This window comes from Lissotriton vulgaris, chromosome 2_1 (assembly GCF_964263255.1).
Source record: "Lissotriton vulgaris chromosome 2_1, aLisVul1.2, whole genome shotgun sequence".
In the NCBI taxonomy this organism is placed as follows: domain Eukaryota; kingdom Metazoa; phylum Chordata; class Amphibia; order Caudata; family Salamandridae; genus Lissotriton; species Lissotriton vulgaris.
Window position 1 is genome coordinate 949,571,433 of NC_141687.1, and position 14,817 is coordinate 949,586,249.

The following is a 14,817-nucleotide window of genomic DNA, read 5'->3' on the forward strand; positions in this document are numbered from 1 at the left end:
GTGGAGGCCAGGTTCAGCCACTGGAGAGCAAGATACAGTCAATCAGGGACTGGGCTCCTCCAACCACCCAGACTCAGGTTCGAGCTTTCTTGGGCCTGACTGGTTACTACAGGAAGTTTGTCAGGAACTATGGTTCCATCGTGACACCATTAAATGAACTGACAAGTAAGAAAATGCCAAAAAAGGTTCAGTGGACAGCGAGCTGTCAAAAAGCATTCGATGACCTAAAGCAGGCCATGTGCACGGCGCCTATCCTCAAGAGTCCGGACTACTCCAAACCATTCATTGTCCAAACAGATGCTTCTGAGTTGGGTGTGGGAGCTGTTCTTTCTCAACTGAATTTTGATGGTCAAGACCAGCCCATTGCTTTTATAAGCAGACGGCTGACCCCTAGAGAGAAGAATTGGTCAGCTATTGAGAGGGAGGCCTTTGCTGTGGTTTGGGCCCTGAAGAAGCTGAGGCCATACTTGTTTGGCACTCACTTCAAGATTCAGACCGACCATAAGCCCCTCTTGTGGCTAAATCAGATGAAGGGTGAAAACCCCAAACTGCTTAGGTGGTCCATTTCCCTACAGGGGATGGACTTCACAGTGGAACATAGACCTGGTACTGATCATGGCAATGCCGATGGGCTCTCCAGATATTTCCACTTAGAACAAGAAGACTCACCTGGTCAAGGTTAGCTAGTTGTTCCGACGTTTGGGGGGGGGTCATGTACATGTAGGAGAGTAGGGTCTGCAATCCCATGATCACCCAGATTTTTTGCTTTTGTTTCACTGGTTTACGACTTTCTCTGGCTGTGGGCCTGCCAATCAGACCCACAGCCTGGCTGTTCTCTTTCTAAATTACGAGATGTACCCTAGGTGCATTTACCAATTGGTACTGGGCCACCTTATCAGACCCCGTAACGCAGGGCATAGGTGTACCCAGGGCCGCCAGGGGCTGCAGCATGTATTATGCCACCCCTGGTTGGCCTCCTAAATCTGACACAACTGGCTGCATGGCAGCTGGGGCAAAGTCGTGTAATCACCCTTTGCTTTAGATATAGTAGCCCTATATCTAACCCTCCAATGGACACCCGAGTTCCTATCAGTCACTCCTATGGCAGGCCTTGACAATCCTGAAGGCAGAGTGCGTGGGCTCGTGTGAACTAAGCTCTGGCCCGAGCCGAGCCCGGTTGCAGCTTGCGGAATCAAGACCCAATGGCTGTTCCATGATAACGCGTACCATATCGGTAACTTCGGTGTCGCGTTATCAAGACATGTCGAGTAAGGTGTCATACGAATCGGGATGCTGCCCTCTCACCAACTCTGGCGACGAGGTTAGCATTCCGCCCTTCTAGAGGGACACGACATGTACGTAACTGTGAACCCCGGTTAAAGTTAACGAAAGCCTCAGCTCCACAAAATGGATGCTGCCACCACAGACACGAGTCTGACCTCCTGCTGCTGGGAGTCCTTCCAGCGAGGAGCACTTGGACAAAGGGTTTCCTGTCGAGGGCGGTGTTCGCACCGTCCCAGACAGGGTTTGTGTATTCTGGGTAGGTAGGGCTTTTGCGAGAAGGTGACTGCGGAGCGGCACCCCGGTGCTCACTACGCATCTGCCGGTTAGAACCAGTTCCAGGGGCGACAGCCCTGGCCTGGGGAAAGTCCGGCAGGGGAGAGGGGTGTAACTACCCCCCTCCCTGGTCCCACCCTTAGGGCAGGACCTAGTCATGCACCCGCCCCTTTCTTTAGGATAAAGGCCGGAGCGGGGACCCTTCCAAATTAGATCATCTTTGAATCAAGAATACTTTCTACGAAAGGACTTCAAGACTCTTCTCAAGATTTCTCCCTTGTGGCTAAGGAGTAGTCACCCTGCATCAGCGGGCACCATCTAAGAACTCTGCGGTTTGCTGTAAGTCCTTCCTCAAGGAATTCGACGGCCCAGCTCGACGAGAACCGGCTTCCCTGGCACCTCTGACCTCTACCCACGTCATCAGCTCAGCTGTGATCTGTGGGTGCGACGAGACCTCGAGGGACCGGCCATCATCAGAACCTGCACGCTCTTAAAAACCAGCACGACCATCGAGATAACTCTCTGGTGAGTGCTCTGGGGTCCGAGAAGCCCCGACCCTGAGCCGCTCCAGCACCGAAGTGCAGTCTCCCAGCATCTCCACGATCTGCGTGGGGCCCTTCTGCTCGCTGCTCAGCACGTTGTCTGGTCACTAGCCGCTGGCTTGTGCCCTTCTGTGACGACATCCGAGAACCAACACTGCCGGTCTGGTTGCTCCAGACTGGCCCTTGCTTCCATCTCTTTGAGAAGCACCCCGGACCCTCCTGGTCCACTCAAGACGCCGACAGCGACATCCGTCGTGGGACAGCTCGCACCTCCACCGTGGTCGCCGACAACGCCTCCTGGTCCGTGAGACTGCAGAGCCTAGCGTCGCCCACTCACCTGGTCGAGGTGACGGCCAACTGGTGCCTCCCTGGTACCCTCTGACTACTGGCTAGTAGTACGAACTTGGTCCCCTCTGCTTTCAGGTTTTCATCAATCTCTACGAACTATACACCACTGGTCGCCGGCCAGCAACTCCTTTTCTTCCGGCTCCTGGCTCGTCAGCGAAGACCCCGACGCCTGTAAGACTTGTGCAGCCGCAGCCCTCGTGGCTAGGTAAACTCGGCATTTCGGTGCCTGCATAGCCTCCTTACTCTAGGGTCCCGAGTCCCTCGCTTCCGACTTGCCTTAACCTTTCCGTGTCCCCGGACACTTGTCTTTAAACTGTGCACTTGAAGTATTTACTAAAGAGATTTGGTTTGTGCTTAGTACCCTGTCCTCATAAAGAGTACAGGGCTGTTGTGATTCTTAATAAATATATTGTTTATTTTCATAACACTTGTGTGGTGTCCTTTCACTGGGTGTTCAAGGGGTACATGTGTGGTAAACAGCTGGCTTAACGCGCCCTCTCGAGTCTTTAGCCTTAGACTGCTCGTATCCACGCTACTAGGATAGCTGGTCTGTAGGTTGACTTACAACCAAACACCATAAGGGTCGTTGGAACGATACATAGCGGTCGCTAGAATAGCGAACGTTGCATATCGGGCCAACTTCTCACAGTCACAATACCACCTTATGGGGCCCCCACCATTGGCCATCACAAATGAACACTCTCCCTGCCCCCTCCAAAACCGCTCGCAACCGTGGCATCTTTTTTGATGACCAGATGTCAATGAAACAACATGCGGTCAAAGTCCACTTGCACGACCATTCTCAAATGGCTCAGAAAGATCTTCTGGATGCTTCCTCAGGACACTAAACAAACAGTAGTCCAGGGTTTAATTACATCTAGACTGGACTACGGCAACGTGCTCTTCCTGGGGGCCTGCAAGGAAGTGACTCGTAAACTACAAACAGTACAGAACTGGCTGTCCGGCTTCTTTGCAAACTTCCCAACAAGTCACCCACCTCCTCCTCTCTACGAAGCCTTCACTGGCTCCGCATTGAAAGTCGCACAAAGTTCAAGGCCCTCTGCTTTATGCACAAAATTAATGCAGCCAATGCCCCCCCCTATCTCAGAACTTTAGTCCACCAATACTGCCCTTCCCGCACCCTTCGCTCATCCAACCAGCATAAGTTTCAGGTCCCCAGGATCAAAAAAGCCAGAATGGGCGGTCGCACATTTGCTTATCTGGCTCCATCACTGTGGAACTCCCTTCCTCTTACCCTGCGTACTGAACTCAGCTACCTCAAGTTTCGCAGGTATGTAAAAACTTGGTTGTTTAACCAATAGACCTCCCCTTTTCTTGTTTAATCTTGCCGGTACTCTGCCCTCAACATGTTTTTAGCGCCGGGAAACCTCCGGGTAGCTGTGCGCTCTATAAACTTAAATATAATAATAATAATAATAATATTATGTTTTGAAATGTTAAAACAAGAATGAGACAAGACATATACAAAAAATGCACTCCCACCGGTATAGCTCTTTCCTCATTATAACTACTTAGCAGGTAAAGTTCTGCTATCAAAGGGACAAAATTCAGACTTGCATGCATGCACACCTTTTAATACAAAATGTATACCACAAGATACTACGCATCCCTCAAATGAAAAGGAGAAGTAAAGCCCAGGCACTAAGATATGGCCTGCACATATTTTTCCATGGTTTGGAAGATCGCACATAGTGATTTTGCTTCATGTGAGATACGAAGATTATAGTGTCTGCCCCGGCTAACTGTATTTACGAATACAGGTGTTTTCAAGACAGGGTTTTAGCTGCGCACTTAGGAATGGCAACCTCAATGTCAGAAGCAGGCTGACTCTCTTAGCATATAATGATGCAAAGTGCCAGAATAGGGAAACTAGTGCTCCAATGCTGTACAGCACATGGTAGATTCTCTCACTAGAAATGAGATCAACAACCCAGCCCCAAACTCACAACCAGACACTAGTTACCTGGATGCCTGCATGGCTGCACAGGTAGAAGTCAAACTCAAAAGGATGTGTGATGTTCGTGTCCACTGTGGTGCCAGCAGGAATGTTTCCACTTTTGCCGATCTGCAAAGACAGGTCAAATTAACAGTAACTACAAAACGCAGTTTTTACAGCAATAACAATCATGCTTTCCTCACTCCTGTTTCGCTTGTTATACAATTACCAGGAATTGAGCTTGCACCCAACCAGTTTGAAGAAGTAAAAGTCAAACAGGTTGTATGCCCAATTCTTCTTTGGACAGTCGGTTAAACAAAGGAGTGAAAAGGTCCTAAGAAGTGTTCATGAAGAAGCAGCAGCTTTCTCAGTGTGCATTGAGAACTGCAAGCAACAGGTGGAAATGGTGCACCAAAACTAAACTGCATTGATATACACTTAAGGACTGGAACAGATACCTTAACAGTAATCTCCTGTTCCAAGATCAAAGAATTATGCGGGTAAAAAAAAGGTACTAGTTTAATAACAACTTATGTGGTAGCTGAGGTCGACTGTCTCCAAGCTAGTGACAATGTTATTCCCTTCACTGTGTCAGACATTGCAAACTTGATAAACCCCTATTTGAAGCCTTTCTGGGCCCTCTTAAACAAGCAATCACAAACCCCTGTGGAGCCTTTCTTCCTCCTTGGAAGGATGCGGAGGCGGAAAGAAGGTGGGCAAAGTGATGGTCTGCCCGACAACCTTTGGCAAGAAAGAAGGACGGGTCCTTAAAACCACCTTATCCGGATGAACAGAAAGGAAAGGAGGTTTGGAAGTAAGAGCCTTGAGTTCACTCACTCTCCTGGCAGAGGTGATAGCTACCAGGAAAGCCGTATTGAGAGAAAGAAGACGCAAAGGACAGTTATGAAGGGAGAGCACATCAAATATGTCAAGACAAGGTGTAAGTTCCATTGAGGCATGATAAAAGGCACAGGATGAAACATGAGCGTAATGCCTTTCAGAAAACAGTTATCAACCAGGGACCGAAAAAGAGAAGGCTGATCTGGCAGCCGTAAAAGATGGAGACGGCCGAAAGATAACCTTTAAGAGTGCCCGGAGCAGAGCCTGCTGGGCCAAGGAAAGGAGGAACAGAAGTACTTTGGAAAGAGGGGCAGAAAGGGGATCCACAGACCTTTCTGCGCACCATGCCACAAACTTGTTCCACTGGCAGGCGTATACCGTTTTAGTGGAGGGACGCCTGGCTGCCAGAATGACATCACAGACTTCGGGAGGAAGATCGAAAGCTGTCAACCGTCGCCGCTCAATCTCCACGCATGGAGGTGGAGACTGGACAAGTTCGGATGGAGGACCCTGCCTCTTCGGCGGTATCTTCTGTCGCAGCCACTGCTACTGTGACAGAAGATCCTCCCGAAGAGGCAGTCGGATCAGGGGATCGATCGCCATGCTGAGTAGCTTGTGCCCAATCCAGAGCCACAAGGAAGACTTGGGCCCGGTAGTGCCGAATCTTCTTCAGCACTCTGGGCAGAAGTGGTATAAGCGGAAAGGCGTACAACAGACCGCAACTTCACTCGCTACAAAAAGCGTCGCCGAGCGAGTGCCGCCTTGGAAATTCCAACGCGCAGAACTGATGACATTGCGCGTTCTCTTCTGTGGCGAAAGGATCTAACCAAGGCTCTCCCCACTGCTGAAAAAGACCTTGCGCCAAGCCTGAGTGCAGACGCCATTCGTGATCCATCATGTACCGGCAGCCGAGTTTGTCCACCCTGGCGTTCAGAGAACCTGTCAGGTGTTGAACCACCAAGGTAATGCCTTGATGTTCCAGCCATGTCCAGAGGCGCAGAGCCTCCTGACATAGGGTCCAGGACCCCACCCTGTTTGTTGCAATACCACATGGTGGTGGTGTTGTCCGTGAACACCTGCACTACACTTCCCCGGACAAAAGGAAGGAATGCTTTCAGTGCAAGTCGGATCGCCCAAAACTCCAAAAGGTTCATATGGAGCTGGGACTCCGCCTGAGACCAGAGGCCTCTGATCTCTGCCTCTCCCAAGTGGCATCCACATCCCAGGAGGGACTCATCCGTCACCACTGTGTGCTCTGGTTGGGGAAGGGAGAGGGATCTGCCATTGACCCAATCGCGATTCGTGAGCCACCACTACAATTGCCCTCCGAGATCTGGACATGATCGGACAGGTTACCCTGATGCTGTGCCCACTGGAACTTCAGGTCCCACTGCAGAGGACGCATATGCCATCTGGCATGTTGCACCAGCAGGATGCCATCAGACGCAGGAGCCGGGGTCATCCTGATCGAAACCCGGAATAGAGGCTGAAAGATCGGAATCATAGCCTGAATATCCCAGACTCGCTGCTCGGGAGGATAAACCCGAAATCGCGTCGAATCCAGAACCACTCCGATGAAGGGGAGCATCTGAGAGGGACTCAGGTGCAACTTCGGCACGTTGATGGAGAACCCCAGCAAAAACAGGAGGTCGGCCATGGTTTGAAGGTGGGTGACGACTGCCTGGGGCGCACCACCTTCAACAGCCAGTCTTCGAGGTAAGGGAAGACTGACATCCCTGACCTGCGCAGATGAGCTGCGACCACCGTCATCATTTTTGTGAACACTCGAGGGGCGCCGGTAAGGCTGAAGGGAGCACGGCAAACTGAAAATGCTCAAGGCTACCATGAACCGCAGGTAACGCCGATGGGCCGCCAGGACGGGGATGTGAAAATATGTGTCCTGCAAGTCCAACGCTTCCATCGAGTCTCCAGGGTCGAGGGCAGCCAAGACCTGAGCTAAAGTCAACATCTTGAACTTCTCCTTCCGAAGGAAGCGATTAACGTTCCTGAGGTCCAGGATGGGACGCAAGCCCCCCTTGTCCTTTTTGGGGACCAGAAAGTAGTGGGAATAACAACCACTCCCTTCTTCTGGCCCAGGAACACGCTCGATGGCCCCCATGGCCAAGAGGGCCGTGACTTCGTGCCGGAGAAGTGCCAAGTTGTCCCCTGCCAGGCAGTGAAATTGAGGCGGCATGGCTGGAGGGGTGGACTGGAAGGCAAGGATGATCTGCAACAAACAGTTGTCCGAGGTGATAGCGTGCCAGTGGAAGGAGATCAGGTTGGACCCTGCCACCCACAGGCATGGAGTGCCCCACAATGCACGGATTAGGAAGGTTTGGAGGCTGAAGCGGTGGGGGCAGAAGTGGACTGACCCCCATGATGATTCCCAGACCCGCCCCTGCGTAAACCGCGTCCGCGTTGAGGCTGCTTCTGCAAAGGTTTGCTGAAAGATCGTACCTGGGTGCCCTTTCCGTTGGCCCGAAAGGAACAAAACCCACGAGTGGCAGGACTTTTTGTGGAAAGAACTAACGACTTGGCCGTGGCCCGCAAGTCCTTAAAACACTCCAGTGCACTGTCGACCTTATCGCCAAACAGGCGAGAGCCATCAAAGGGCATGTCCATGAGCGAGTTTTGGACATCTGGTGAGAACCCAGTAGATCTGAGCCAGGCATGGCGACAAAGCGCCACAGTTGTGGAAATTTCTCTACCTAAGAAGTCCACCGTGTCTAAACCACACCGAATGGCAAACTTAGCCGCATCTTTACTATCCGCAATGGCTTGAGACAACAAAGCGTGGGTCTCCTCAGGACACTGTGCAACTGTGTCCCATACCGCGTGGGAATAGAGGCCCAAGAGGCAGATGGTATTCACTGACTGCAGCCGCAAGCTGGCCGAGGAGAACAAACGTTTACTGAACTGGTCCAGCTTCTTAGAGTCCTTATCAGGTAGAGCCGTGGGAAAGGCACTCTGCGACAAAGCTTGGATGACCAGGCCCTCAGGCGTAGGATGAGTGGTCAGAAAAGCAAGGTCACCATGCGCCGGATGATGACGCCTGGCGACATTCTTATCCACAGGGGCCCCGTAGCTGCCCGTGACCAAGTGCCCAGCAAGGCGTCAGTAGGGCGTCGTTAAATGGTAGCAGGGGCTCCGACGAAGAGGAAGCCGCCTGGAGCATCTCAGTAAGGAGATTAGTTTTGAGGGCCACTGTAGGGAGATCAAGGTTGAGGACCTCGGCTGTCCGACGGAGCACCATCGTGTAGGAGGTGCCCTCCTCCATGGTAAAAAGGTAAAGATGCCTTCAAGGGGATTTGTTTCATACGTATTTGGTAGCTTAAATTGATTTTAGAAGGATGAATTAATAATCCTTATTGGGAACCAATCAAACGTTGTTTAACTTGTAATTCAATATAAACACTTTGTTTTATCAGGACACAACATACAGACAAAGACACAAGGTGTATTAGAAAAATATAGTTTTATCAAAAAATCATTGAAATAAGTGACTTCATATACAGATAGGTAAACAGATAAAATTTAGGCCTGCGGGTACACACATAAGTAAATTACTACGTGACTCAACAGAACCAAAAAAACACCTACCCAAAGCACATTGAATAAAACAAGACAGGGATAAGATGTACGGTCGACGTTTCGGTTTCCTAAGAGTTAATTGTAGAAACCATCCTCAGGACTGCTGTCAATTATGATCTGTATAGAGGTATTGTAATCTATTCAGTGTATTCTGCACCTTCGTCGCATTAAATACGTATTGTAGGTTGCACTTGGTTAAATGTAGCTTGTTGAAGTATATCTTCACTTGATTGACTGTGAGTCGTTAATATCTTGACTCCAAATCAGAACCCAATTTATCAAGGATACAGGTAAAGTCGTGTCTGATCTTCACACATATGGAACGTAAATTTCAGGGCATATATTCAACTAGCCATAGGACGATAGTCTAGTTAAAGTGGCACAGGTAGAATGTAGTGCACTCTTCTACAAAACCACTGTAGGCGCAGAGCGAAGTCAAAACTGATCGTATCACGTGAGGGAGATTAATTTCAGGATAGATAATTACCAAATCCTGTGGCGGTAGTCTAGTTACGGCGGCAATGACAGAGAGTAGCGCAGCGTCTAGTCGATTCAGGACCTCCATGGTAGGCGCGGGAGAGGCAAAGCCCGGGTCAAAGGAGACTTCGAGGTCGCCATCATCCCCCAAGATGTCCACCCAGTCTGGCTCGGAGTCACACTGACGGGCGAGAGTGTCCTCAGATCCCTCCCAGTCGTCCTCCACCTTCGCCGCCGGTGGTGGTACCGACCGTGGCAGCGGGGCAGGAGCCGGAGAAAGAACAAACAGCGTCGGGAACGGCGCCGGTCGGGCCGAAACGGCGCCGTTTCTTAATGCGGATCCCAAGTAGGAGCAAAATGGTGCTGGAACCTGGCAGGGGCGGGACAAAGGGCACCCACTGCGGCGCTGGAGACAGAGCCGAGGGATGCTGGGGCCGGAGTAGGCAGCGGTGGACCTTGTGGTGCCATGGTCGGCGCCGAAACTGTAACCGCCGACGGCGCCGGCTATCCAACAGGACCCTGACACGGGACCGTGGGGCCCGAAGTCGCGCAGGCGGTAGCCCGAGGCCTAAAAAGGCGGTCTATGGTAGCAAGACGGACCCAGGTAAGGTGGGCGGGCCACGGGACTCTCGAGCTCCGAAGGAGCCGCAGGAGCAAAGCCCCTGTCCCCCTCGTTCGCATCTGAGGACCAACGGGGGGATGTCGGAGAGCGAACACGCTTCTTCGACTTCTTTTCATGTCGTCTCTTACCCGAATCCGAGGGCGAAGACTTGGAACCCAAGGAGCAATGGCTGTGGACCTGTGAGCGTTCCCTGGAACGGCCTCTGGGCTGGGAATGGCGCTGGGATGAGTGCCAGACCTCCGGCAGCTTCCGGTGCCGCTCCCGCAAGGCCTTCGGGCCATGGCCCGACAGTCCCGTCAGGACCGGAAGTCATGGCCGGCTTCCAGGCAGTAGCGGCAGACATGCTAGGGGTCCACCACCGACATGTTGCGACAGCAGGCCCCACAAGACTTAAATCCAGGCATTCCTACGTGCACCAGGAAACCAATGTAAAAAGGAGACAAAAGTCTCAAAATAGTTAGTCAAAAAGTGACAAAATTACGTGCTCTAACGGCATCTGAGCGTTCTGGCGCGGAAAAAGAAAGAACTGACGTCAGCGTGCATGGGTGGCGCCAAAGTAGTCTCCGTGACGTCATCTCGGCGCTTATGACGCCAGCGACGGACGTGGAGCAGCATGACGCCACCTACTGACGTGCAGGGATACTGCTAGCAAAACTTTCCGGATCCAGTCTGACGCCTGGGGATATTCTAAGGTAAGGAATCTATCACTAACGTGTCTCTTTCAGATCTTCACTTCTTACTAAGTAAAATACTACCACTTTTTTTAAACCCACCATAGGGTTGAGCTAAGAAGAACTGTGGTCACTTCATGCCTGGTCTGCTGCACTGGTCTCCCCAAGAAATATATTGCTAGGTTACAAAGGGTAAAGAACCAGGCATCCAGTAACAAAGGAAGTACGCAATCTGTAAAGCTCAGTAGCAAGACCTCATTAAATCCAACCTAGAACCAGTCAACAGGTTGCCAGCCATAACTACAAAGTTCAAGTTCTCTTCACATCCACAAATCATACTAGGAAAAGGCAAAGCGTACTGGTGAAAGAATCTTAGTACCTGAAGAAACTAGCATCTCACTACATCCTCGCCAGAAACCTCCATTCAGCTTCCATCCATTTTCATAAACAATGATCCTTCAACAAACTAAAGAATGGAGGTAGGTCTCATGAAATTTAAGGCCCTTAAAGTTAGAATGCCTTCAGCAATAATTTCAGAGCGGACCCCACTAGTGACTCATGAGACAATGAAAAGAGAACTATTTAGACAGGTTTTCAGTTGAATGCTGCACAGACTCTGAAGTTTACCATACTCAGTGCTCGCAAGTAAACAAACGGTTATACATAGAGGTTTACCGAACTCCATAATACATTTAAAAAAAGAAATGCATGCAATTTATATGTGAAATGGAACAAGTGACAACTGCTGACATTTTGTCGGTGCAAACAAACCTGTAACATGTATCAAGCAGGAAAACCAGTATTACAAGTCCCTTATTGAAGTATAAAACCAATGCAGTATTTCTTACAATTGTTCAAAACCAATAGAGCAGTATCCAAGTCTGCGTTCCCCCATTGTCCTTCAACCATGGTACATCTTCTACTGCATAGCAATGAAAAACGTACCCGTTCATTCCGGTCCGCACAGAAGAGTCGCGTGTGATGTCGCTTTTGGACCACGATGTATGTGATCCCTGGTTGGTAATCCTTTTCCAGCTTTATGCAGGCGTCCCGGATGGCAAGCAGCTCATAGTGAAGTATCTTGAGTGGGCAAGAGTCAAACGGCAGCAGTTCAGAATGCAGTGAAGATGTGCCTCAATTATGCCCTCTATCGAATTCCAACAACTCCCGCCTGACCCCTCCTTGTACAGCCACTTCACCCCAGGAATATGCTTACATCTTCTACTGAATAAATTCATAAACACCACTGAAGTACTGTATTAACAGCCTTGAGGAACTACATCTCTTGATAGGGTTCTGTCATGCAGCCTCTCTCCATTCTCACCTTTAGCTTAGATGAATGTCGGACTGTGCATCACATTTCATGACAATTCTGATACATATCCTGCTTCACCACAGTATATCGCCTCAATGCAAAGCATAATCTATCTTTCTTCTGTAGACTTGAAACCTTGGAACTGAATACATAGTATCACAGAAGTGCCCTATAGAACTGAACTGTGAACAAAAGACTGAAGACCTAGCCATATTAGTCTAAATAAAGCCTACAGAACTAGGATACAACAATTCCCTAAATGAAGCGTCCAGAAACGGACATAATGCTGCAAGCTAGGCACCCTGAACTGGGCAATAATGAAGAAACGGAAAAAAGACATGGACAGTACTCCGGGCGAGGGACACCAAACTTGTTAATTATGCATTCAGCAGTACAAAACGCGGATTGTTTTACTAAAAGGAAGTCTAATAATATGTATTGAGTTCATAGAGAGCATTTATTTCAATAGTGCACAGACACACATGCAGCCACTTTAATAGTGCAGTTCTAGATATTGTTGGAAGTCACCACTAATGCACAATGACGACCCTCTGCAAGCTTTCTCTTCCGACTCAAAGTTTAATCCTTTGAAGTACACTAATTTCTAAAACTTCAAAACTGCACCGCAAAATGTGAATATTAATTCATTTAAAAATGCACAGGGCACACACGGTTGAAGTATACGTTTTATGAGGTTTTACTTTTAAAAACAAAGAGGTGAAGTAAGTGTCAGTGCCAACACATTATCTTTTACCATGCCCACAAACACACATGTACGTGTGTGTGTGTATGCATGATGTTGGGGATGTGTGTGTTTGGTGCTTGAGAGCGGTGGTGGCGTGTTGTGGAAATATATGAGACTTTCTAAAAAAAGAAAAGAATAAATAAAAGGAAAAATTTCAAGTGTTTCCTCCTCAATACATTAAAATACTCACCTGTCACTTTTGTAATCTCTCTCTGAATAGTCAACTATCTCCCCCCGCTGTGCTCTCACCTGGAGATTATGTTTTCTGAATCACCCTCAAACATTCACCTACAATACCCTCCTGTGGCCAGTGACCTAGTCATCCCTCTCTGGGTCGTCTCTTGGTTACTTACTCTGTTCTATTCTCACCCAACCCTAGCAATCAGACTTAACTTACCCTCAAATGCTCATCCCTCTCCTCACTTTCCACCTTTCAAAATGTGCCCTCAACTGTTGGCCTAACTTGCCGTCTGCGTGCACTAACTTGTTTAGTCTTTACAGCCCACCGTACTTTCATGTGTCTCTCCTTCCGCAAAGGTCTCAGCTATGGCATTCCGTCCACAGTTTTACCACTAACTTACCCCTCACCACTGTGCCCTCAACTACTTCTGCTATTTCCTCACAGGTTCGCACCCTCAGGAGCCATGCCCCTTCCTCTCCACCGGTGTACTTAATGATTTTTCCTCCCTTCTAGTACTATTCCCTGACCTTTGGAACCAGTCTACCAGGTCTTACCTACACATGTTCCAGTACCCCACTGCTGCTGTAACCTTATTTATCGAACATATACTAAATCACCCTCACCATGCCATCAGCTAGGTCATGCTATAGTATGTTAGAGAAATTGTACACGGAACACTGCCATTAGTAAAGCCTTGCAAAGCTAGTGGTTGTGGAAGATACCTTTCATGTCATGCTTACCTGTCCATGCCCATGCTGTCCACTCTTCCTACAGGTTGCCATCATGCCATCACCTTTTGAAGCTGTCTCTTATATTCTCTCTTAAGCTTTTTACCTGTGCTCTGATCTATTCTTATTCGCATCTCCCTTGGCCCTCACCTGTGGTAACTGCCCCTCAGGCACCCCATCGCGATAGAAGATGATCCGCGTGGGCTTGAAGCGCGTGGACTTGTAGAATTGAATCAGCAGCTCCCGCACCATGTATGAAAGGTCTTCGATGATCTCCTGGCGGGGGCGCTGCACTCTCACTGTTGCACAGTACCGACTTGGATGGGCATCCATACTCCCTACCACCTGTAGGTAATAGAGCCGTTAATATAATATAAAAAATGCATTGAACAGTGCAAGAAGGCAGTGAACTAGCCTGTGCCCTCTTTCCTTCCTAGCACCAAGCCTTCACTCAAAGAGCAACTCTTCACTCATGTCTGCACTATAAGCAAATTACCAGTTATGAAATGCAAAAAGACGCAAAACACATATGAGGAATCGTGGGAAAAGGTATTTAAACTGCATTTACCTATGCAAAGCACAGCAACAGTTTCATTGATTAGAATACAGAGACATCGATTATAGGAACGGCTAAGATATAAACAATTGACTAGAAGTCTGGGTCAGTTGTAAGTGACTAGTACAATTGCAATTGAACAGAGAAACCCTGCAGCATGCAGTGCATTGGGAAAAAAATCGAAAGTGCATATGTATGAATCCATGCGTGTAAGAATGTAGAGCTCACAATGGTGATAGAATGGGGCACCCACATCAGGCACAGCATAAGGAGCTGCAGAGCCGTCTTACATGTACCATGTGTCAGGCTACCTCCAGATGCTGAGGGCCTAGGTCCGCTCATGCCCACTTTATCTGCTAACCAAAGTTAGCAGAGATCTTAGTCCTTGCCCATCACAATGGTGAAGCACTGAAAAACGTTATACCACCATTCACTATCATTCTATGTGCAATGTTGCAGGGACACACAACAGGTGAGGACGAGGACATTGGAAGCTGGGGTGGGAAGGAGCCTTCTGGATGTAAGTTAACCCCATTCAGCAAATAAAAAAAAACTGTAACTGTGATTCATGGGTGAAGGAAGACAAATACATCCACATGCTATGGTGGATTAACCATGACATCAGGCTATCGTCCAACACTGGAGCACAAATTCACCACAGCATGTGAACCTGTAGAAAACCCAATG

General features: G+C 49.1%; 1 protein-coding gene across 2 annotated transcripts in view; it reads right to left on the reverse strand.

Moving 5' to 3' along the window:
* Positions 1-14,817, reverse strand: part of LOC147731457 (protein argonaute-1) — a 418,093-nt gene that overhangs the window by 30,806 nt on the left and 372,470 nt on the right. For both annotated transcript variants that reach the window (XM_086956498.1, XM_086956499.1), the window contains exons 15-17: positions 13,725-13,919; positions 11,551-11,685; positions 4,432-4,533 (exon numbers count right to left, since the gene is read on the reverse strand). In XM_086956498.1, coding sequence (XP_086812624.1) covers positions 4,432-4,533; positions 11,551-11,685; positions 13,725-13,919 — 432 coding nt within the window. The remainder of the gene's footprint in view (positions 1-4,431; positions 4,534-11,550; positions 11,686-13,724; positions 13,920-14,817) is intronic.